Genomic DNA, 26,628 nt, shown 5'->3' with positions numbered 1-26,628 from the left:
GGCTCTATTAAGGGATTTCAAGCATGAGTGGACAGAGAGAAGAGGGATTTGGGGGAATCCAGGAAGAGAGCCTTTGCACTGCTCTGAAATCATTTCATGTCGGCAGCCACCTGCTAACAGGACTAGGCCTGCTCCCTTATGATATACGTTTTACTATGTGCCTTTTCACTTTATGACTTGGGCCTTGGACTGGAGTATTTGTTTGACTACATACTGAGAGATAGTGTTTCTAACCTCAAAATTAATTCCACTTTGAAAAGCCAAAAATTAGGTAGACAGAGGGACCTGTGTCACACCTATGATGGGTTTAGGGTACAGGGGTCCATGGGTAGAACTGCATTTCAGTATAATAGGTTCCCATGTATTTTATTTAATCCATTTATAAAAGATTATTCTGAGAAGGGGTCTGTAGGCTTCACCAGACTGACAAAGGGGTTCACGATGTCCCAAAAGTTAGAACTGTGATACATCTTTTCTTTCACACAAAAATCCAGTGTGGGACAAAGTATGCATCAGAACAGAGACATATCCTAAAAACCCTGTATTCTTTATGGATGAAATATGCACTTCTCTTAGTTGGCAGTGTGGAAAAACTATGAAAAAGTGGATAATGTCTACAATACCAGCCCAGATTTTTATAAGAATTACACCTTCTTGAGTAAAAATATAAAATTTATGCTTTTGCCTAATTACTGTTGCTTTTCTATTGCAAGGAAGAAAATGGAGCAGCTACAAAAGTGGTAATGCTTGCAATAATATAGTAAGTGTTCTGTTTAAAATGAAGCAAAGGAAAAATACTACAGCAAGTAGTGTTATAGCATTAGCCACAAGAAAAATGGGACTAATAGAATTGTTTTTTTTATCATGGTCCAGGTTAATTATCTACTGAGAGGTTCTTGAGATGAATAAATACTATTGCTGTGTTCCCCAGTATTCTAACCCATTGTACCTTAAACTGTACTTGAATTCAAGTATACATTCCTAGCCTTTTAGAACCTCCTTGGTAGAATGGAAATAAGTACCCATAGACTAGATTGATTCACCCTACACTTTCTTTAAAAGCCTAGCCTCTGAATTACACTACAGAATGTGTAAAGTAAACCCAGAAGATACTTACTTAGAGGAGATTCCTCTCATTAGGCTATAAAGTTTGGGCAATATGACCTGAAAATGCCAGATTTATATAATTGATTATTTATATAAAAAGATTATATAATCTTTTTACTTCCATCTCTATCTTGCACAACAGCTTGAATAATAAATCAGTTTATGGTTGGCAACTAAGGTGTCATGGTCTGAAAGCAACCATGCATGCTTTAGTAGAAAGAGCCATAGATGGAGAATCAGAGGACTTGGGTTTTCAATCCTGCTCTCAATTCTGGTGCTGTGAACCAAGTTAACATAGGTATACTACTTAGTCTCTAAAGACAAATTCTTCATCTACGTACTGAAAAGATAAATTGGCTACTTCAGAATCATCAGAGCCACAGTCCTGGTTATGTGACTCCCAGATTAATGCTCATTTGGTTCCTTGTGGAGCCACCAGTCTCTCAAGGATCAATGTAATTGGATGGAGGCAAGCCTTAAGATAGGCCTTAGAGGAACTGATGGGCAAGACTAAAGGAGAGGTGGTGTACATTTTAAGTACCAGAAGCAATATAAGCACAGGCAGAGGTAGAGAATAGTGAGAGTAATGGAGGATGGCTTAGAGCTTTGCCTAATGAAATTGTAAAAACCAAAAGATGTTGGCTGTGGAGGCCAGTTGATGGATGGCCTTGAATGGGCCACTGAAATCCAATTGTGTGATTTTCAGTCAGGATCATAAAAGGCAGGGCTTAAGGCAGACAGCTTCTGAAGTTAGATCACTTCTCCAGCTTCTTTAACTGAAGGGCAACTTTAGAATTCTTTTGAATGATCTCTATTCCTTGATGTCTTCATTAGTTATTAAACTTTATTTTCTCTCCCTTTGGCTATAAAGCAGTAGTACTTTGTTGAATAACCTTATCTCCTGAACTTGTTAGATAATCATAAAACTGCCTCATTGGAGTTCTACAGGCTGCACCTTCCCCTGACCATTTACATACAACTCTCTGTCCCTTTCGTATAAATGGCCACTCAGAACTGGCCAATCTAACTGGATGGCTGGGATTTCCTCTCAGTCCCTCTTACTTTCTGTCCTAATGCTGTATGCCCCACTACTACTAATGATTCTGCCTGTAACTTCCTCTCTAATCCCTACTTCTCACCCCCCTCTCCAACATTAGCTAAAAGCAGGACTTGTTCGGGCAAGAGAAGTGGTGGCAAGACAAAAGGATAGAGAGTAGGAATGGTTGATTCCTCACACTTTCTGACCCCATCCCCCACCCAACTCTCCTATTGCCGTTTCCCAGCCTCAGCACTGGACAGTATTAGCCTCCTGTCCCACTCTCACCCTCTCCCCAACTCCCTTGTGGTCCCAATCTAATAATGCACAGAAATGCCCAAGAGACTATCTTAATCCAAATGTTTTCTGAAATATGGGTGTGTTTCCAAACTTACTATCTCTTTGTGCTAAATGAAAAAAAAAAAAAAAAAGGAAAGGAAAAGTGGTATTCATGGAACAGGCTTTTTACTTCCTGACATTTTTTTCTTTTATATAAGCAGTAAAATCCCTTAGAAAATGTCCAAATTGTTCTTTTTTAAAGTAGGAGTCACAACATAGTTGTATTGGGTCTGGCAGATAATACGTTACTGAAATGACTGAGTGTAAAGGCTAGGTCCACATTACTGGAGTACTGAACTGAGGAGACAGGCTTTCCCTCCAGGAGGCAGCCACCTTAGCTCTAGCCTTTTGTGACTGGGTTTCCAAAAGAAGCTGGAAAGTCATGCTTATATTTTTTTGTGAAATCTAATTTTTAAATGTGTGATCAGATAATTTTTTTAAATCCTGTGTAGTTCAAAGAAAATATTATTTAGGCTATTCCTGTCTTGCAAGTCAACAATTTAAATCCCCTGGTTCAGAAACAGGAAGAGGTATGGTTTTAGGTATGATAGTATTGATGTCTTGTAGGCAGCTGACTGGCAACTTAGAGCCCATTAGAGTGCTAATACCTTAGTGAAGCCCAAGATGTAACCCTCGATTTCATAGGATTAGAGATTTGCTTTTGCCAGAGTCAGTCAATCTCTGGGGTACAGCTGAACTCACAAGAGACTGATGTACAAACTGAAATGCCACTTTATGTATTCTGAGGAGAGCTATCATGGTCAAACAGACCTGAATGTTCAAATCAGCCTGATCTGATGCACATATTTTCTCCTTATTAGAAAGCTACACAGAATCCAGTTAGAAGGCTGCTTAGTGAACAGGGAAACCGACTAAGGTAATTAGTTGGACAATCTTCATGGTGAGCAGCAGCATCACACTTTTATAGTCTGACACACCCATCTGTGAAGCTATACTTGCCAGAAGGATATGAATACATCCCTGTAAAGTGAGTGCTTTATGGATACTGAGAAATTCTGCCTCTCCAATTCAACTTTTTATAGTAAATATTAATAGCTACTATCTGCTTGGGGTTGACTATGTGCATTATGTTATATCACAATTCCCGTGGAATGAGTGATATTATCTCCATCTTACTGGTAAAGAAACTTCAGTATAGAGAAATTAAGTTACTTTCTCCAGTCATTCAATTAGTAAGTGATAGAACTCAGAATCAGGCTCTATCTGATATTACAGCCTGTGTTCTTAACCTTTGCCTTCCTTTTTACTAATTTCCTGCTATGAAATACCACTCACCTTCAGCTGATATCTTATGTCTTTGATAACACCAATTAGACTACATTCCCTTTTTGAATCTTTTAAGTCAGCTTCTACATGGATCTGACCACACTGATCATGTATCCGTTTTTCTAGTTGAACACTCTGAGTTGGGGTAAGGGGTGACACATCTCCTTGTCACTAGTTTATACATCCTATCTGAGTAATTATACTATCCAGAGGATGAGAGAAACCCTGGCTGGAACAAACAGAATGTATCAGGAGGAGAAAGAAAAGAGGCAAGAGGAAACCAACCCATAGGGGAAGTATTCTTGGGCGATTTCTTGGTAAGAAATGCTGCTTGCCTTATCTCCCCATCGTCCCACAGCCACTAGGAGCTACTTTTAGAGAAAAATAATTCTCCTTTCTCCTTGTCTAGCTGGTGAGAGGCCCAGATATGTCTAATGGTTAGGCTCAGATGTACTAATACATTATCTGAGCTTGCCTGGGGACCTAACCACTTTAAGATTGTTCCTAAGAAAACTCAATTTTCTGAGTTCCAAAATGCCCTTTTCCATTTCTCACCTAAGATGGGTCTGACCCTTATAGAAGGTTATCGGGAGGAGTTGTATAGTGAAAAGAGCGACCCAAGAGAGCAGTAGCATTGTCTTCTCCACTCATTTAAAAGTGTGCTCCTTACCTAATACTGGGTTAGTTTAACATAACCATAATTTTGAGCAGGACATTTTACTTTTTCAGAAAAGGATTTTCAAACTGTAATCATCTTACTTGTGGAATTATCGTGTCATCTAATTTATGGAACTAGCATTTAATCTAAACATTTAAATCTCAGGGAAATTACCTATCACCAACTTGCTACCATCTTGGGTTTAGTATTCCATTTACCCATAGCTTAAAGTGTAGAACCTGGACTGTAACAGAAGGGAAGGTAAATCTCTCAGCAACTTCTACTTTCTAATTTGAACACTTGGAGGACACCTAACTGTGCTTCTGCTCTTGGCTGCATGTTAACCTGGAAGGTACTACATACTCAGGATAAATACTGCGTTAAGTGTTAAGCAATAGCTAACATTTCTGAGGGCTTGTCTGAGTTGTGCATGCTGTTAAGTACACTTTACATGGATTACCTCACATAATCCTCACAGTAACCCTAAGAGGTAAGTACTATTCCTACTTTCATTTTACATTTGGGGAAACTGAGGCAAAAACCAGTTAATAAAATTCACCCAAACTCACACAAGCTAAAAGTCGAAGGATGTTAATTCAAACTCAACCAGTTGGCTTTCAACCTAGCATTCTTTATCCTTATTCTATACTACCTTCCAGGTAGCTTTGAGGGTGGTGATTTTGACCTGCATTTGAGGGACATATCTGGGCCCAGCCCAGTCAAAGATTGCTTTCTTAATGACCAAGGAATTTGATGAAGAAATTTCTCTGCCCCAGTCTGAGACAGAAGTAAAAGATCAGAGTATTTAATAAAGGCTGTATTAACTCAAAGGCTAGAACAAGAAGATGAGCTAGTACTTTTAAGATGAAAACTTCCCCAACTACATTCATATCTCTAACTTCAGACATAATGTCCAACTTGGTCAGAATGCAATATAAATTTGCATTTGTTTGTATGTGACTTTGAGTAATACCTTGCTAAAGACCTGTATAATCAAGTGAGAACTGTGTTAAGTTTTTCTTTTTCTTTTTTCTTTTTATTTTCTTGAGACAGAGTCTCACTCTGTTGCCCAGGCTGGAGTGCAGTGGCACGATCTCAGCTCACTGCAAACTCCACCTCCTGGATTCAAGTGATTCTTCTGCCTCAGCCTCCTAAGTAGCTGGGATTACAGGTGCACACTACCATGCCTGGCTAATTTCTGTAATTTTTAGTTTCACTATGTTGGCCAGGCTGGTCTCAAACTCCTGACCTCAAATGATCTGCGCACCTCAGCCTCCCAAAGTGCTGGGATTACAAGTGTGACCACCACACCTGGCCAGCCCTCTTTTTTCCCATAATAATGTCTATCCAGATCTTTTAAGGTAGAAAGAATTTTCCCTTGCCTAGGCCATCATAGCATCCTTTTAAAGCATTCACGTGGTATACGTTGAATTGAAAGGGGACTTTGTATCTTTTCCTCTTGTTAGATCTCCTGGAGCCATATTTTTCTCACTTTCATATGTTCCAGGGTACTTTTCAAAATGCATTATGCATAGAAGGTACTCAATAAATGATTAATTTAATTCAATAAAAGGTAATTGAATGTTTGAAGAGGAAGGATTCTGTAGAGAAGTGACAGGGCAGGGAGGGTCTGTCTAGTCGCATGGGCATGGTTTTCAGCTGTATTTCTCTCATCTCTCCATCTCCTTCTTCCTACCCCCAGGCCCTACACACAACTTCCCTTAGGTGATTGTAGCACAGTCCTAGGGCTTATGTTTTGGAAGTGAGCCCAAGGCCCAGGTAGGCAACATAGCAGCTGACTTTAGGAAGCAAACATGAAGCTTTGTTCACCCCCGTGCCCAATTTTCTGATTATAACACTTTTTTCACATTCTCATTGAAGAAAACTTGGAAAATACAAGGGTTGAAAGGTTAAAAAATTACATAACCTCAATCCCTCCACCTAGAGATAATTATTATGAACATTTAAATGGATTTGTTTTCCATGTTTGGATGTATGATCTATCTCCCTCCTTCCTGCCCTCCTTTCCTTCCTTGCTGCTTTCCTTCCTTCTCCCTTCTCTCCTCTTCTTTTTGTTTCTCTCTTTCTCTTTTTTTCTCTTCTCCCTCTCCACAGTCCCCTCTCTAATGAGGAACACATGTACCTAGTAATAATCTTCACATAAAAAGTGGGGAACCTATGTGAAGAAAACTCCAAAACTTTAATGAACAACATCAAAGAACACTTGAATAAATGGAAAAATATATCATATTCCTGAGAAGGAAAATGTTTATAAGCATGCCAGTTCTTCCCACATTAATCTTTATGTCCAATGTAATTCCAATCAAAATTCATATGGGTTTTATTTGGTTTGCATGGAATATTAATTTTTTCAACTTGGTAGTGTTCATCATCTTGAAGAATAGGCAAAAGGCCTCATTTCTTTTTTCCCTAAAGAAGATAAATGAAGGTGGACTTTTCATACTACTTGTTAAAGCATATAATAAAATTACAATAATTATTTCTATGGGTAGAAAAATTGATAGATCAATGGAATAAAAAACTCAGCATAGGTATTGACCTTAGTGTAAAAAATAACTTGGAATGTAATAAAGGTGACGCTGTAAGTCAGTGGGAAAGGGAGGACTTGTTAGATGAATGATGCCAAGTCACTTGGCTAATGATTTGGGGAAAAAAAATTAGATTAAATCCTAACCTTGCATTCTATACAAAGAAAACTCTAGATGGATTAAACAAAGTAAGATGTTTTAAAAAGAAGAAATAAAGAAATTAGGGCTGAGCGCGGTGACTCACGCCTGTAATCCCAGCACTTTGGGAGTTCAAGGCAGGCGGATCACGAGGTCAGGAGATGGAGACCATCCTGGCTAACATGGTGAAACCCCATCTCTACTAAAAATACAAGAAATTAGCCAGGCATGGTAGTATACACCTGTAGTCCCAGCTACTAGGGAGGCTGAGGCAGGAGAATGGTGTGAACCCAGGAGGCGGAGGTTGCAGTGAGCTGAGGTTGTGCCACTGCAATCCAACCTGGTAACAGAGTGAGACTCTGTCAAAAGAAAGAGAAAGAGAGAGAGAGAGAGAGAAAGAGAGAGAGAGAGTAGAAAACCATTAAAAAGAGAACTATTTTTCAAGTTTGTCAAAGGAAGATTTTTTTTCAATGTCATAACCTCATATAATATTGACAATCCTCATTACAAGAAAAGTCCGTGTTTCTATTAGGCTCCAATCCTAGACCTCGCACTAATTCCTAGGTCATATTCTTGGGGCAAATCACTTATATTTCATGGGCTTTAGTGTGTTTGTCACTTTGAGGTATTGGATCAAATCATCTCTAAGATCTCTTCTAGTTCTGACCATCCGTAATTCTGATCGAAGTCTGTTTCCTTTGGTTTCCTTCCTTCCCCATTTGTGACCACTGACACATGACATGTGGGACAGAAAAGCAGACCAGGTGAAACTGTTTTCTGTACTGATTGTGGAAATAAAATTCACAGAAGGTATTGTTTTTTCAATTTATGCATTCAGCAGAGCATTTGTTGAGTGTTTTCTATGTATGCAACAAAATATGCAACCTGTCCTCATCACTTTTACTTGTTACTACTTTTAATATGCAGAGTGTATTAAAGACATTGTTACTCCCAATTTCCCAGTCATATAATTAACATATGGCTCTTTCAGAATTTGAAGATATATTTTCTTTTGACAATCTGATTCAGAATCTAGAAAAATTATTCGAAGAGAAATTGTGAAAAAGGACAAACTCTTACACACAGACATACACATATAATATTAAAATGACCGAGTGAATATTCCTTAAAAATTCGCTTCATTACTAAACAAGTTAATTTTTTTTTAATGGACTGTATCTGAGATTAATCCCTTCATTGACTTCGGCAAAAATACCTGAACTGTAAGCACTCCTAGCCTCCTTTCAGGTTTGCTTGGGCATCTCTTCCATAGACTTTACTGATACAGCATAGAAATTATGGCAAAGCCCAGTGGAGTCATTGAAGTAAAAGTCTCAGTACTGCTCAGGAAGGGATGCCAAATTAAATAAAAAGAGCCCCAGCAGTTCTGCAGCTGTGTGCCAACCCAACTGCTGGGATGAGGTAAATGAGGACCAAACTTTATTTCACTTATGACCCCAGCCAGTATTTAAACGAAAATGCCTAGAGAGTGGCACACTGCTCTGTAATAAGGAATAAAAAGATATAGCAAAAATTATTATAATAAATGATAAATTCATTCCCAAAGTCTTTCTTAGATCTTAAGTGAAACGACTACCATTTAAACTCATTTCTTCTCATGTGGTATCAACTATACACATTTTTTCTTATGAAATGTAATAGTCATGTAAGTGAAATGGACAGTACTTTGTTCTCTAGTAATTACTTTTCCAGATTACAGTTTCTGTTGTTATACCACAAATAAATGTTATTAAATATAGTGAGAAAAAATAGCAACAAGGAATCATTACATTTTTGTCAATCTGAATTCCTCAGAAAATTCTGGGTCCAGTGTGTCTCAAGCTCCTTTGAAGAAAAGTTTTATGTAAAATCGAATTATCACTTGTCTTTTATTAATAGCTTTACAGAATGGGCTCCTATTAACAAATTATAGCAATATCATTGTTAGCTATGTGTTAATCCTTGGATCATTTTTTTCCCTAAAATGTATCCCAAAGAATGCTGGTTCTTTGGAATGTTAATAGATATTCCATGCAAAAAGAGTATGGTCCCATAAAATTGGGAAACATGAGGTTAAAGAGAGTCAGACTGGTTTTTATGCCATTAAGCCACCTGGAGTCACTAACACGCTGATGTGCCTTATGAATCTTTAAGAAGAGGAAATGCAGTTAGCAATGTTTCCCAAACTTCCTCAGAGTCCCTTTCTGCAGAATAGCTCACAGAACTATATTCTGAGGAACACACTTTGGGAAATTTTGCTTAAGTGCTGGATTTCATAACAATTTTAATGGAAAATTTTCTAGACCACATTACATACTTTCCTTCGTTAGTCACATTTTACCATAAGTTAACTGTTTTTTGTGGGGGATTGGGACATCATAATAGCTCTACTTTATGTGATGCTCTGTATGGGGTCTGTGAGGCATGCAGATGCCCTCACTTCAGATAGCTGCTGTGTGTTCAAAATAGTATTTCTGCTGCAGTTTCCTCCACAGTCATTTCTATTCACCACATTCTTTAAGTCTGTGTTCACAATCCCCCTTGTCACTTCTGCTGCTAACTACCCTTTTATCAGCCTAAAACCCCTTCCAGCTCTGCAAATTGTGATCCTATGTGTGCCTTTTCTTTCTCCCTTCCTTCCTTCCTTCCTTCCTTCCTTCCTTCCTTCCTTCCTTCCTTCCTTCCTTCCTTCCTTCCTTCCTTCCTTCCTTTCCTTCTTTCTTTCTCCTTCCTTCCTTCCTTCTTTCTTTCTCTCTCTCTCTCTTTTATTTCTTTCTTTCTCTCTCTCTGTCTCTCTCTCTCTCTCTCTCTCTCTCTCTCTCTCTCTCCCTCCCTCCTTTCCTTCCTCTCTCTCCCTCTCTTCTCTTTCTTTTTTTCTGTGTTCTCTCTTTTTCCTGGCAGCAGGGATACCTTGGCTTTTATCAGAAGCCAAATGGCAACACTGTTTTCTCCAGGTTATTGAATCAACCAATCCCAGCTTTGTTTCCACTCACACTTGGAAACTTTTCATTTAGTTCCCTTTCCATATTCATATCTGTACTATATAATATACTCTGTATAATTTCAGTCTTTTGAAATTGATTGAAACTTACTTTATGGCCTAGGATATCATTTATGTTGGTGAATGTTACATGTGCATTTGAAAAGAATGTATATCCTACAGTTGTTAGTTTGTAGTGTTCTATAAATGTTAGGTCCAGGTAGCTGATGATGATTTTCAGCACATCTCTATACTTACTGATTTTTAAAAAATTAATTGTTCTACCAATTACTGAGAAGAGGCTTTTAAAATCATCACCTCTAATTGAAGATTTGTCTATTTTTTCCTTTAGTTTTGACGATTTTTGTTTTACATATTTTGTGTTAATATTATTAGAGACATTCACATTTATTATTGTTGTATTTTCTTGGTTATAAGAAACTTGAATCTGTTTAAGACTCATCTGTTTCATCTGTTTAAGAAAAATCTCTTTTCCTCTCTCACAATTCTCTTTGTCTTAAAGTCTACTTTGATATTAATATAATTACTTCATCTCTCTTTTGCTTACTGTTTGCATGGTATATCAGTCTTTTTTGTTGTTACTTTCAACCTGTGTCTTTAAAATTAAAATGCATTTCTTAGAGTAGCATTTATCATGTCCTGTTTTTTAAGTTCAGTCTGATAATCTCTGCTTTTTAGAATGTTTAGTTCATTTCCATTTAATGAAATTTAGACATGGTTTGATTTAGAACAACTGACACAGGACTTTCCTTGTCTACTTTGCCGACTGGGGACCTCCACAACTGGCGACATCCTCCCTGGGCCTTGCTCAGCCCTGGACCCTGAGGCTGGAGGTGCCCTGTCCACTCAGCCCACCTAGGTTACATACAGCCCTTTGCCTGCGTTAGGTGGTTCCCGAGCTCTTGTCCCACGTCCAAGAAGAATGAGGTTATGGTAACAATTTGAAGGTTGAGGAGGGCAGAGAAAAATTTTATTGAGCAACAGAACAGCTCTCAGTGGACAGGGAATATGGGGGGTGGTTCCCCACCCTCGCAGTTGGTTTCTCTTCCAATCTGACTGGGTCTAGGGCTTTTTATGGACTCAGAATGGGGAGTGTGTGCTGATTGGTTTGTGAGTATGCAAAAAGGTTAAAGGGAAAACACCACTCAAAGGTGGGCATGACAATGTAAAAACACAATTAGGAAAGGTTAGGTATATGTAAAATAGGTGGAGGGTGGGGATCAATCAGTGGAAAGCACACCAAATGGGAAGAAAGGTTCTCGATCTGGTCCAAGGATTTACCTGAGACTTGTAGCTAGGCTTTAAATTGTCTCAGCCTGAAGGTTGGGTTTCACTGGGGACCCACCCCTATCTGCCTAAGCATTTATCTTTATCTGTCTCCTGCAGCTATCACAACCATCTTTCTCTTTGTTTTCTATTTATCCCATCCATTTTTTGTTCCTTATTCTTTGATTTCTGACTGACTTAGGGTTACATATTTTAAAATAATTTTTAATATTCCATTTTAAATCTTTTATGACTTTTGAACTATACCTCTTTACATTATTTTTAGTAGTTGCTCTAGGAATTACAATATTCATCCTTAACTTACTAGAGTTTCTTTGGAGTTAATATTGTACCAGTTCATATAAGATGTAAGGAATTTGCAACTATTGACCTCCCAATTTTTGTGCTATCATTGTCATCTACTTTACATATATTATAAAATGCACACTGTATAATAATTTTTGTTTTAAATAGCCAATTGTCTTTGAGAGAAATTAAGAGAAGAAAAAGATATAATCTTTTATATTTGCCATATATATCTGAGTTGTCATCTGAAGTCATTTTCTGTCAGCTTGAAGAATGTTTTTTAAGCATTTCTCTCTCTTTTTTTTTTTTTTTTTTTTTTGAGATGCAGTCTTTCTCTGTTACCCAGGCTGGAGTGCAATGTCATGACCTCAGCTCACTGCAACTTCCACCTCCCGGGTTCAAGCGATTCTCCTGTCTCAGCCTCTCAAGCAGCTGGGATTACATGCGCCCACCACCAGGCCCAGCTAATTTTTGTATTTTTAGTAGAGATGGAGTTTCACCATGGTGGCCAAGCTGGTCTTGAACTCCTCACCTTGTGATTCACCCACCCCAACCTCCCAAAGTGCTGGGATTACAGGCATGAGCCACCACGTCCTGCCTCAAACATTTCTTAAAAGAAAGCTAATGCCTGCTGGTAACACTTGCTTGTCTTTTGTCCAAAAAAAAAAAAAGTATTTAGATTGGCTGAGCATGGTGGCTCACACTTATAATCCCAGCACTTTGGGAGGCCAAGGTGGGCAATCACTTGAGGTCCAGAGTTTGAGACCAACCTTGCCAACATGATGAAACCCTGCCTCTACTGAAAATATAAAAATTAGTTGAGTGTGGTGGCACATGCCTGTAATCTCAGCTACTCAGGAGGCTGAGACAGGAAAATTGCATGAACCCAGGAAGCAGAGGTTGCAGTGAGCAAAGATAGCTCCATTGCACTCCATCTTGGGCAACAACAGCGAGACTCTTGTCTAAAAAAAAAAAAAGTCAAAAAAAGTATTTAGATTACCTTTATTTTGAAAGATTTTTCACTGGGTGTAGAATTTGGGGTGGCCGTGTTTTTTGTTTTTTCCCTGTTCAGTGCTTTAAATTGTTTCTGATGAGAAGTCAACCATTATTCAAATAATTGATCCCCTATGTGTATAATGGATCTTTTTTTCTTTTCTGACTGCTTTCAAGATTTTCTTGCCTTTAGCTTCCAGGGGTTTGATTATCATATGCTTGAATGTAGTTTTCTTTGTGTTTATTCTTCTTGGGGTTCATTGTATGAGTTTCTAGGATCTCTAAGCTTATGTTTTTTTAACAAATTAGGGAACATTTTGGCCATTGTTTCTTTAAATATTTTTCTCTATAATTCTCTCCCTCCTATTCTTCTGGGGCTTCAATTACATGCAGATTATACCACATGATATTGTCCTACAGGTCACTGAAGAACCATTATGTAAATTTTTTTCTTGTTATTCAAATTAGGTAATTGCTGTTGATTGCTCTTCAAGTTCCCTACCCTTTTTTCTGCCCACTCTAATTTTCTGTCAAACCTATTTGATTAATTTTTTATTTCAAATATTTTACTTTCAGTTTTAGAATTTCCATTTAGTCCTCTTTTATATACATTTAATTTCTCTGCCAAGATTTTCCATGTGTTCATTTAGTATTATTACAATTTTTTAAGGTCCTTAAAATATGTATAACAGCAGCTCTAGAGTCTTTATCTGCTCATTCTAGTATCAGAGTCATCTTAGGATCTGTTTTTATTGCCTATTTTTTCTTTTGACTATGGACTACCTTTTCCTATTTCTTTGTATATACAAAAACTTGTATTGTTATGAACATTATAAATGTTATGTTGTAGAGACTTGGAATTGTTATCTTGCTTTCTAAAGTGCTGATATTTATTCAAGTAGGCAGTTAATTTGGCTAGATTCAAACTCCAGACTCTATCCTTGCTGTGGTTGGTAGCAGCTGAAATCTCTGCTCAGTTTTTACAAATCTTTAACGGTTCCATCCTGGCTGGGCTCCTTAAAAACCTCTTTCAGATACCTGGAGCTCAGAGGTCAGCCAAGGATTTATATGTCATTTATTTGCAATTTTTGGAGTCTCCTCTCGTTCTTGCAATTTCCTCATTTCTATTATTTCCCCCTATTTTCAGCTTTTATGACAGCACTAAACTCCATCCTCTGACTTTCAAGCCAGTAAGACTGTGTTTTTCTTCTTGAGTTATAGCCACTCTACCTCTCATGGTCTGAGAAGTACTTCCAGGCCAGAAATTACACACACATAAATCTCAAATGTTGCAGTTCCCTTCTTTCAAGATCAGCTACCCCCTAGTTTCTGCCTGCTTTCATTCTCAGTGCCTTCAAATAGTTGGAGTTTTGTGGGGGGGGGGGAGTTTTGTTGTTGTTTGTTTATTTTTTACATTTTGTCCAGAGTGTGTTATTATTGTCTTCAGGAGAGAGTCTTTTGTAAGCTGCTCCACCATTACCATAAAGGTGATACTTGCTATTGTATTACCCTTATCAAAATAGAAGATATTCGCTACTAATATGTCCATTTTAATTGCTCCTTCCCAGAAAGTTTTAAGTGATTATTTTTTAAAACATTCTTTGCTCTTTTTCTTCTTCAATTGAGATAATAAGACAGAACTAGATGAGCTTTGAATTGCATAATGCCTTCAGGATAGTGTACAAATAATTACAATATATGTTATAAATGTAACAAGATAAGTAAAAAGAAAAACTATAGAAAATCAGAGGAAGAAGAGATCAGAAGTGATTTCCTACAGGAGATTACATTTAAGCTAGTTGTTAAAGGGTGACAAGAATTTAATAGCAGAGTCTAGAGGAGAAGAATATTCTAGAAGGAACATTATAAGAAATGCAAAAAAGTGATAGGTGAGGCTCAAGCCTTACTGATTATATGTATAATTTATCACTTAAAATCAATACTTAAAAGTTCATGGCATGAACATACTGCTGTACTCAACAACATGGTGAATCTCACAACCAGTTTTGAAAGAAAAAAGTCAGATACAAAAGAATACCTACTGTAATAATCTATTTATTTAAAGTTTGAAAACAGAAAAACAATAGGTGGCAATAGAATTCAGAATGCTGGCTGCCTTTGAGTTGTGGTAGTAACTGGGAGGGAGCAAAAGAGGGGCTTCTGGTGCCTGTAATGCTCTACTCCTTGCTCTGGATACTAGTTACCCACAGTGTCACTTGGTAACAATTCATCACTTTTGCCTTTTAAAAATTGAATATTGTGGCTGGGCATGGTGGCTCACACTGGTAATCCCAGCACTTTCAAAGGCTGAGGTGGGAGGATCACCTGAGCCCAGGAGTTTAAGACTAGCCTGGACACCATGGTGAAACCTCATCTCTGCACAAAATACAAAAATTACCCTGGCCTGGTGGTGTGCACCTGTAGTTCCAGCTACTCAAGAGGCTGAGGTAGGAGGATTGCTCGAGCCCAGGAGGTCAAGGCTGCAGTGAGCTGTGATTACACCAGTGCACTCCAGCATGGGCAAGAGAGCAAGACCTTGTCTCGAAAAAAAAAAAAAGAAAAAAAGAAAAAAAAAATGTTGTACTTCAATAAAATGTTTACATGAAAAAAACCCATTCCTGGTGTGAAAAATAATTTATGCAGTACATCTCCATATATTAATTCATTAATTCCTCACAATAGCCTTATGGAAGAACAGTGATGGTGAATTTTATGTAAAATAAGATTCTATAAATTCAAAATATCATGATATAAAATAACAAAGTCTTGCTTTATTTTTATTTTATTTTTTTAGAAACTGGGTCTCTCTGTCACTTAGGCTGGAATGTAGTGGCATAATTATAGCTCACTGCAGCCTGAAACTCCTGGGCTCAAGCAATCCTCTCACCTCACTCAGCCTCCCAAGTAGCTGAGATTGCAGGTGCATGCCCAGATAATTTTTTTTATTTTCTGTAGAGACTGGATCTCACTATGTTGCTTAGTCTGGTCTCGAACTCCTGGCCTTAGGCAATCCTCCCACATCACCCTCCCAAAGCACTGGGATTGCAGGCATGAGCTGCTGCACCCAGCCAAATTCTGGCCTTATACATAAAGGTTGAAATAATTCAAATTTGAGTGAATTTTATACATATATATACATACACACACACACATACACATATATAGTGAATTATATGTATGTGTGTGTCCTGTATTATTTAGTATATGAGTTCTGAAAATATAGAAAATAATAATAGATTAAATACAACCATAGTTAACAGTTTGAGCATAGCAGTTTGTGGCTCATCTGACAGTTCTACAATGTCAGGTCCATACACACTTTCCATCTGACTGCTCTGACCTCCTGGACAGGCATCTTGTGATCTCAGATCTTGTGGCCAGAACCTTGTCTGAAAGCCACAGAAAGCTGCAAGGCAGTCTGGGAGATATAATTTCTGGCTAAGTACTACATTGGATGTCAGCCAGCAGTCTTTGCCATACCTGCCATTCTTTGCCTGTCTTGAATTATGTGAGTTCAGAATTATGAAATGCTTCCAGAAATAGATCCTTTACATAAAAATTACTTGCACTGTAGATAAGAGGATTCCTGTTTTACGGAAGATAAAACAGACTCAGAGAAGTTAAATAACATACACTCTGCACTTTGCTAATTAGGTGACAGAGCTAGGAATCCAATCCAGTGCTCCAAGCCCAAGATTCTTGCCTTTACTATAGATGCCTCCCCAGGGAATTTTCTTCTGTCTCCAAGAATGCTGTTAAACCTGACCAAGAGGAATTGAGACTCCTACTGTAGCTAAGTTAAGTGGCACCAAGAAAGAACTGAGAAAGCTGGCAGAGTGGTAGGACATAAGGGTAGAGCTAGTGAGCTAAGCTGTGCTTGGTGAAAGCATCAGAAACTAAGAAAGTACAGTAAAAAACAAACAAGCCCCACTGGGCCGTGAAGCAGTGACTTGCATTTTTCATTCTGCCTCTGAAATTGATAAACTGTATGTTTTGACTATTTCTCCTTTCTGTTTCTTAGTTTTCCTCTTCCATAATATGGGGAGGGGGTTGGGGCAGGGTTGCCGAATATGATCATCCAGGTTGAGCACAAATTCACTAAGCAGAAGATGTGGGAGCAAAGTAGAGAGGTACAGCATAGCTCGAATCCTAACCTATCCCGACCCTCCAGGTACTACCAGCAAATTGTAAAAATACTGAGATTCTCAAAAATACTGCAAAATCTGGAAAGAAGACAATCAAGCAGACATCCTTATTTTTTCTGTCTTCTGACTACAGAGACTTTTTTTTTTTTCTTTTTTGTTTTTGTTTTTTTTTTTTTTTTGTTTTTTTTGAGGCGGAGTCTCGCTCTGTCGCCCGGACTGGAGTGCAGTGGCGGGATCTCAGCTCACTGCAAGCTCCGCCTCTCGGGTTTACGCCATTCTCCTGCCTCAGCCTCCCGAGTAGCTGGGACTACAGGAGCCCGCCACCTCGCCCGGCTAGTTTTTGTATTTTTAGTAGAGACGGGGTTTCACTGTGTTAGCCAGGATGGTCTCGATCTCCTGACCTTGTGATCCGCCCGTCTCGGCCTCCCAAAGTGCTAGGATTACAGGCTTGAGCCACCGCGCCCGGCCTACAGAGACTTTTAAGAAACATGAAATTGGAAAGTATATAATGTGTCTGACACTTTCTGAGAAAAGTAAAGTCTTCAGGACTCTATGAAAATATTCCAGAGTGCTTGGGGGTTGAAGGTAGGGAGGAATGGCCTTATCTTCAACTAAGTAAGCAAGCCCTGATAGAGGATGTTTATCAAGATCTGAAGAGAGGCAAGAGAGCCTAAAATCTTTAACAAGGACTGCATACCTCAACAGAGGCTTCCCCCCTCCAAGCCCTCAGGTAACAGAAAGGTAGAAAAAACCCAGAATGCCCAGTTCTCACATGTTGCTGGGGGAGATCACACACTGGTACCAAATAATGGGGGAGGAGATTCTACATCACAGCAAGTAGAATGTCTGGACAGAGCTACCCAAGTATGCACAAGGGAAAAAGAAATGATATGCTCACTATACGGATTTCCTGTGGTCTTTGCATTTTCTCCAAGTCAGTATTTCACCCACAGCTAACGAAAGCAAGGGAGGGGAAATGGAAGGGAGAATTATGGGCTGCAAAAGACAAAGTCTAATGTAGAAACAACATAAATGAAGGAACAGAAGGAATTTTCTCACAATTTCTTCACATTATGCTACAACCTAATAAGAATATAAATTAATTAAAACGAGCTCAAACATGAGATGATAAAATAGCAGAATAAAAAAAGGGAGATTGCAGATATAAGGAAACAAATTGAATACCAGAATACTTTATGGAACTCATAAATAAACTATAAATACAATGAACATAACAAACATTGCTGAATATTAAAATACTGACATAGAGAAAAGACTGTAAGTACAGTAAATGCAGAAGAAAAAGACAAAGGAGTTTAATTAGAAGCTAATAGATATACCTATTAGTTTGGTACAAACTATAACAAAGAGATCCAAAAATATAATGACTTAAATAAATAAATTTATTTATCACTCTCAAAACAGTCCACGAGAGAGAAGTCCAAGACTGGCAGGACAGCTCTGCTCCACACAGTCATTCAAGATATGGTTTTTTTCATCTTGATCTCCATCAGCTCCTCATTACAGTAGTTACAGGACATTCTAATCCCGAAGGTGGAAGCTGGCTCCTCTCCATACCTACATTTCAACCCACAGGAAGGATGATAATAGTACTGCCAGGCACTCTGTGGACATGACCCAGAGGTTACACAGATCATTTCTGCTTATACCTTATTGACCGGAATTTGGTCATTTGTCCACATTTAGCCACAGGGGATGCTGGGAAATGTATTCTGTAAGTGGACAGCCATGTACTCAGCTGAAACTCAGGATGTACTATTCTACAAATATTTTTTAGGTAAATATTTGGATTTCAAAGAGAAAGAATGCTTCAGACATCCAGATGAAAAGAAAGTAAATCACCTACCAGGGGTGGAAAAGCAGATGGCTGTCAGACTTCACAATAATTCTCATTGTGGAAGAAAATGGTGCAATGTCTACAAAATTTGGTGAAAAGAAAGAATGACCCCAGATGTAATTCAAGTATAACTTGCGTTAATTCTAGCAAAGTACACATGAACACTTGTTGGGAAAAACTGCTTGATAACCAAAGCTAGCCAATTAAGAGATCAATCAAAGAGCTCAAGCAGAGAATCCATGACAAATGAACTATTTGTGAGCACTGGACCCGTTTACATGTAGAACTGATACTAAGCAATCTTAGAATTATGGTACCAAAACAGAATGGGAACATTATAAATCTGGATGGTATAAAAATAATGATACAATCAAGATTGGGGAGGTGAGGGAGTGGAGATCAGGGCATCAAGAGAGTTCTAATTTTCTCACCATTTGAAGCTAAGATATGGTATCCAAAATGAAATCATGCGGTAAATAGATCTAAACGTTTTTCAGAATCAACTTTATTTAACTCTAGAGCAGGGGTACACAAACTACTGCTTGAGGGCCACCTGTTTTTGTACATAAAGTTTTTGTCCATTTTGGCTGTTACAACAAAAATACGATAAACTGGGTAGTTTATAAACAACAGAAATTTATTTCTCACAGTTTTGGAAGCTGAGAAGTCCAAAATCAAGCTGCTGGCAAATTTGGTGTCTGGTGAAGACCTGTTTCCTGGTTCATAGATGGTACCTTCTCTCTGTGTCCTCACATGATGGAGGGGACATGGCAGCTCTCTGGGGTCTCTCTTTATAATCCCATTCATGACGATTCCATCCTCACGATCTAACCACCTTCCAAAGTCCCCATCTCTTAAAAGTATCACGTTGGTGATTAAGTTTCAACATGTGAATTTAGGGGGGACACTAACATTCAGACCACAGCATACAGCTTCACCCATTTATTTACACATTGTCTGCCTGCTGCTTTTAACTACAAAACAACAGATCTGAACAGAGCCTTCATGCCTAAAATATTTGTTATTTGGCCCTTTAAGGAAAAATTTGCCAGACCTTGAAGAGGCATCATTTTTAATTCAGAGAAATCTTGTGGTAAAGAAATATTTATTTGAAGTTTAGTAATGTGTTAGGTTTAATGCAGCCTTTTTTCCTCATGTAAAATTAATAACATAAGTCCTATTTTTTATACAAGGATGTATTAATCATTCTAAAGATGTCAGGGATGATGGATCACCTGATGATATTTGCCTTGATTTTGTGAACTTTTGTCTTTTGTATTTCTACACTGCTTGAAATCTTTTTAATGGGCATACATCATTTTTACCAAAATAATAAAATAGAGTGGTTTTCCTATTTGAAAACACTGGAAGCAAATATGCCAAAATATTAACAGTAGTTAATTCTGGCTGATGGGAATATGATTGCTGTTTTCTTCTTTAAGCTTTTCTATATTTTTTACATTTTCAAAAATTTTCGGCTGGGCGCATTGGTTCATACCTGTAATCCCAACACTTTGGGAGGCCAAGGCAGGAGGATGGCTTGAGCTCAGGAGTTCAAGACCAGCCTGGGCAACATTAGTGAAACCCTGTCTCTACAAAAAAACACAAAAAATTAACCAGGTGTGTTGGTGCACATTTGTGGTCCCAGCTACCTGGGAGGCCGAGGTGGGAGGATCACCTGAGCTCAGGAGGTGAAGGCTGCAATAAGCTGTGATCATGCCACTGAACTCCAGGCTGGGTGACAGAGTAAGACCCTGTCTCAAAAAAAAATTTTTAAGCTATTATAGAAGATTTAACATCAAGTGATAAAGTTCCGAATTCCAGTTGAGGAAATAATAATGAAAAACTAGCTAGAAGGGACATTGTTCTATTTATAATATGATTTATATTATATCATATTATACAAACAACAAAGTATGGTTGCAGAATAAAATATAATAAAAAGCATGACAAAAAGAAGCAGCCACAGCAGATGATATTTGAATCCTTTCAGGCGATCAGCACATTCATAAAGCTGGTTTCTTTAATTTGCATCAGTTTCAGTCTACCTTTCCAGTCTCATTCCCCCATCCTACCCTCCTCATACCCATACCCTATACTCCAGTCACATAGAGCTCCTCCTCATCAGTGAAATCTTTATGCATAAAACATGCTATTTTGCACCATTGCTACCACTTTTTCTACCTATAACTGCATCCTCTTCTCCACCTGATATAATTTAGATCTTTCTTTAAAATGCAATTTAAATATCACTTACTGCAGTACATCTTAACATTGGCTGTGCATCAGCATCACCTTGGGAGCTTTCTAGAAATACTGAGGCCCAGGCCTCAGCTCACCTAGTCTGAGTTAATTGCCCAGGGTTGGGGCCCAGGCAGCAGTCTTTTTAAAAGCTCCCTGTGTGATTCTAATGTACAGCCAGGGCTGAGAGTCGCTTCAAAGCCTTCTGCAATACAAGCAGGCAGAGTTAATTACTCCCTCTTCTATACTCCTACAGCCCTTAGCTTTTCCATTGCTCATGAAATTTAATACTCATCGTGTTAAAGTTAGTGTTATATAGTAAGTGCTCAGTAAATGCTGAAGGTCGTTTCATTCCTTCACCCTCCCACCAAGCATACGCAGAAGTGGTTATCCTTACCATGGAACAGGACAGCAGAGTGGGCAGATGTTTCCTATCCGACGCTATCTGAGGGATTTATTTCTGCCAACGAAAATACTACCTTCCATTCCCCAACACATACACACACACACATACACACACGTGCATGCACACATACTACACACACTGTCACCTCACTGCCTTTTCAGCATAGTTCTTCGATCTGGTTTTTACATTGTTTAGACTGATGCAATTGAAACAATTAAAGCAATGTTATGAATGTGCTGATTGCCTGACAGAGTCTGAACATCACCTGCCTACTCTCCTCTCCTTTGTGTCATCCTTTATATTGTGTTTTATGTTGGATCCTGCTGCTTTAGCTTGCTAGAGCAGGTTGTCAGGTGTTCTTTGTCAAAGGCTTTCAGAAAATCCAGATAAATTATGCTCTGTGTCCTGAAACTGCCAAGCCTATATTTTACATCATCACAGTGCTTGACAGGTTTATTTAAGTTGAATCTTTCTCTCCTCCTCCGATTTACCTTTGTCTCACTGACCCCTATATCAATCAGACAAGTGGAGACCCTGCCACTTTTGATATTGAATTTCCTCAGCTATGTACATGCCTTCTAGAGCACAGTGCATTGGATATCTCAGCCTCCCTGATTAGGAGGAGATCCTGGAAGCTACTCATGTCTGGAGATGAGGTGGGGAGAGGAGAGCTGAGGATGAGGGCAAGAAACCAAGGTGGATCAGGAAGACCAAAGTCTCATAATAAATAAATCTTCTTATGAGTCCCACACTCTCATTAAAGTGAGGCTGGTAGTACCTCCCTTTCCCCTTCTGACTCACCTGGGGAGACACAGATTGCACTAACAGTCTATTCTTTCCTATTCAAAATACTATTTATATTTATTTACCAAAGATCATCAAAGTGTTTGATATTCATGATGTTACCACATCCTGGCAGTGGGGGCCCTAACCCTTTGTCCAGACATTTCTCAGCTAATAGATACTTATTTTGTAAAGTGATTTTCTCCCCCTGGTCTTGATGAAGCTTTCCCTTTGTTTTTCCTTAAAGTCACTATGACTTTAATGGCAATAAGGTATTGTGCCACTGAGTCCAATGGCAAATTTTACTAATGTAAAATCAGATTAATTTCAGAATTGAATAATCTGTGCATATCTAGTATACTGTATGGCCTGAAACAAATCTAATCTTTATGTCTTAAGTTCTTTATTAGTTAAATAGCAAACTGTTACCTAGTTCCCTTGGAAGTTATGCAAATTAATTAATGTTTGGAAAATGACTTGAAAATTCAGTCTATAAATACCAAACAGTTGCATCTTCCCTGCTGAGAGAACCCAGGTAATTCATAAACTCCTATAATAAAGGTAAAAATAGTGTAGTTGGACTATACAATCAAATGTGATTTATATGCAATATATGTAATCTTTAAAATCTAGAAACCATTTAATAGAAACAATTCATATTTCGTAACTGTAATAAAAACATTTTATGACTTTAGGAAAAGTAATTATCTTCTATAACTAATCCAGATATTGTGTCTTTGTAACCATCTCTGAGATCTGCAAAAAAATCTACTTAGGATTAATATTGATTGATATGTTTATCTTTTAATTCTTCCAGGTTTTTTTTAAACGTTAACACTCTAACATTTATTTCCTGGGAAATTTTTTGGTACAAAACTTTGCTGTATTCAAAACCTCCTCTGTCAAGATTTAGCATTTTTATATTGTAGTCATTAAAATTGAACAAAATCTTAATAGTTCTTTTATTAACTACTATGTTGACTTTATATAGTGGAAACCACAACATGTTAATTGGATTTAATTAACTATTTTAAATTACACAAACTCCTGACAGTAGTAGACAATAGCACAGAGTATTCATGAACAATAAAATTAGAGCTGATATTGCTATTTTATTAAAACTTAATGCAACTATTCATAACTTTATTGTTTACAAGAAGAAAACTGTGTTCACTATGAAGGCAGAAATGTTTGCTGAAACAAATTTTTGATTATCTAGGTAAAGGTTCCAAAGTTAATCAAAGGGTCTACCGTATCCAACCTCACGGTTCTGCCATCATCTCATCGCACAGATCCCTATTTCACTCCTATACCAGTCTTACAAGCAGATGCCCGCAAAGGTTAGTGATTCGATAGCCATTTTATGTGTTTAGGAACTTAAGAGAAAGAGCATTGAGGTAGCATCGGAGGCCTGAATTTGGACTCTGGCTCACCTACTGATTCTCCTGGGTGACCTCAGACAAGTCAGGTCCACACTCTGGTCTGAGTTTCCTGCTCTGTAAATCAAAAAGTTGGACAAGACAATCACTAGAGTCCCTTCCACCTTTAAAATTCATCATTCTATGGATTTAATATTGATTATATTAAATTTAATTTTATTTAATATTGATTATATTAAATATAGATGGTGTTATTACCTATTAAAATGATCATTGTGTTTATGTGATAGCATTAGAGTTTATTAAGTTTCTGAGCAGATCATTTCTGATATATTATTATTCTGGTAGCATTTTAAAAATTTATTTCAATATCCTATTATAAAGAAATATGAAGCCAGAATTAATGTAATTAGTGTTTAAACTATGCATGTTTTAGTCTAAACTCTAGTCTTGTGAAACCAGTGGATTTTGTTTTTAAGCAAAGGATTTCATCTTTATCTCAGTATCTCTAGCACCTAGAACCATATCCAGCATTTTGTAGATACTAAGTGTAGGTTGAGTGAATAAGAAAATGAAAGAATAAGCAAACAAGTGACCAAATACTGAATGTCCTAAGTGTAACCATCTCTGGTATTTAATTTAATTGACCAAAGTGTTAAAGAATGCCTAAGTGGATCCCTTTCCTATCTCAAATATAACTTAGTGAGATGGTCTTTAATTACTTCTTATCTCACTTTCTGTCCATTGGTCTGGAATATTTAGGACCCAAAGCTGGTTCCCAAAGGTTCTTTTGCCACCTGGAAATCCAGAGTTCTCCAGCTTCTAGCTACTGCATCCTCTGTCTGCTGGTGGTAGATAACCTGAGATTATTATAAGTCTCTGGATTTGTTAAGCTCACAACTTTAATATTTATAAACCATTGTTCAGCAATCTTTGTGACATTTGCTTTCTAGTTAGCTTATGTAATATTTACTTCCTGGGAATACTAAATAACACCAGCAGAGTGTTCCCATTTCTTGCTTTAATACCATCTTATATTCTTCCTGAACCAAATTAGAATGAATGAAATAGTGAATGAATGAATGAATCGATATATCCTTCTGTCTGTCTGTCTATCTATCTCTCTACTATGCTTTAGCAATAGAGACAATAAAAAATTGCCACAAAATAAAGGTAAATCTAGAATTTTGGCAACTTCATCCAGAAAAAAAATCACATTTTCATTTCTAAATTATCTTCGTGGGAACACATGGCCTACCATAATATTAGGGATTAATAAATTAATCGACATATATTGCGTACTTGCAATATGTCTGGTATTGTGCAAGACACTATGAATGTCAGGAAGCCACAAGCCACAGAAATATAAATACAATGTCTATTTTTTTTAGGTGTTTCTAATGCCCTTAAATGTTGTTTAAGCCTTACCCCAGATCTACACAGGTCCAGAATGAGGTGAAAGACTAATAACATGCAGAAGAGAGAATCATTTTGAAAAATGAACTTTAAACTTTCCTACTTTTTCTTGAATACCTGGCTAAATCCAAAAAAGAAAGCTTTGCCCCACCCCTCCAAATGGTTAAGAATACAAGTTTTACATTACATAGACCAAATTTCAGCTTGGCTCTGTGACCTGAGGCAAATTGCTCTCTGTCTTAGAATAAACTCTGAGCTCTATGAACAAGGCGTACTTGATCTGGCCCTCACCTACATCTCCATTTCTCATCCCACTCAGCTGTCTTTATACTTAGCCACCTAGGCCTTCTCTCTAATCTTCATCAGGCCAAGCACATTTGCAGATCAGGCCTTCACAAGTGCCTTTTCCTCTGCCAGTAAGGGTCACTTCCTCAAGCACCTGTCCTTTTCCTTCAGAGATTATCACAGTTTATCACAATATATTTATTTTAAATCTATTTAATATCTTCTTCACCACTAGAGGCTCCATGAGGTCTTTCTGGTTCGCCACTGCATCCCCAGCCCACAGAATAGTTCTTGACACCTAATAGGCACTTTATTAGTTAAATGAATGACAGAATGAATGAACTTCTAATTCTTAATCTATTCAACAGGAAAGAGTGGATTTAATAAAACATAGTGTTTTATTAAACATGGATGAGAATTTAATAAAACAATGGTGTTAAAGGATAACTTTCAAAAACAGCTAAAATCACGACTGTCATACAAACGTAAAATGAACACAGGTCAAAGATTTTTATTTAATTCATCAGTTAACAACCGGTTCAAAGAGAATCCAAAGAATGGACACATTTGTAGATCAGGATTATTGAAATAAATTTGCAAATAAATGCAAAATTGGATTTCCCATGAGGAGAATTCCCCTTCACCAGACAGAAATTATTTTCATGTCTATAGATAAGAATTATTTGCTTGGCTGGGCGTGGTGGCTCACGCCTGTAATCCCAGCACTTTGGGAGGCCAAGACTGGTGGATCACTTGAGGTCAGGAGTTTGAGATCAGCCTGGCCAACGTGGTGAAACCCTGTCTCTACTAAAAATACAAAAATTAGCCGGGTATGGTGGCGCACAACTGTAGTCCCAGCTACTCGGGAGGCATGAGGTGGGAGAATTGCTTCAACCCAGGAGGCAGAGGTTGCAGTGAGCTGAGATTGTGCCATTGCACTCCAGCCTGGGCAACAAAGCAAGACTCCGTCTCAAAAAAAAAAAAAAAAAAAAAAAAAAAAGAATTATTTGCTTTATGATCAGTTATTTACAAAGTAACCTCAATATCTACAGTGTCGTAAGTAGCCTAATCAAAGGCTAGGCTCAGATATTCACTGGAGATTTCAGGACTCTATTAAAAGGGTATCCAGTGATCCCATTTGCTTATTCTAAAACTTAAAAAAAATATATTATAATCTTTTCCCCTTTTGACCAAAACAATCTCAAAAACCAAAAATTCGCAGAATAAGGCTGGTCTCAGTGGGTTTGGCCTGATAATTTACATAGGTGGAGCAAAAATGTTCATTACCATATAAACTACCTTAAATTTGCTTTGTTGGAAGTTTTTGTAGGGAATCTCAGCCTGAATAAAATCCCCTATTATTTGCTATCCCAAGGCTAGGAAATCAAGCCCAAGAAACTCTGTTCATCAGATTTCAACTGCACGACCTATAAAT

The 26,628-nt window shown here is 37.8% G+C and overlaps 1 protein-coding gene across 9 annotated transcripts in view; it reads left to right on the top strand.

Moving 5' to 3' along the window:
- IQCH (IQ motif containing H) overlaps positions 1 to 26,628 on the top strand; it is a 260,008-nt gene that overhangs the window by 62,687 nt on the left and 170,693 nt on the right. The window contains exon 5 of one of the 9 annotated variants that reach the window (XM_030931378.1): positions 23,333 to 23,453. The exons of the other annotated variants lie outside the window; for them this stretch is intronic. Within the exon in view, the coding sequence (XP_030787238.1) occupies positions 23,333 to 23,453 (121 nt within the window). The remainder of the gene's footprint in view (positions 1 to 23,332; positions 23,454 to 26,628) is intronic. 9 annotated transcript variants of the gene reach the window in all.

This window comes from Rhinopithecus roxellana, chromosome 5 (assembly GCF_007565055.1).
Source record: "Rhinopithecus roxellana isolate Shanxi Qingling chromosome 5, ASM756505v1, whole genome shotgun sequence".
In the NCBI taxonomy this organism is placed as follows: domain Eukaryota; kingdom Metazoa; phylum Chordata; class Mammalia; order Primates; family Cercopithecidae; genus Rhinopithecus; species Rhinopithecus roxellana.
The sequence above is the reverse complement of the archived record's forward strand: the minus strand, read 5'-3'. Positions and strand labels throughout refer to the sequence as shown.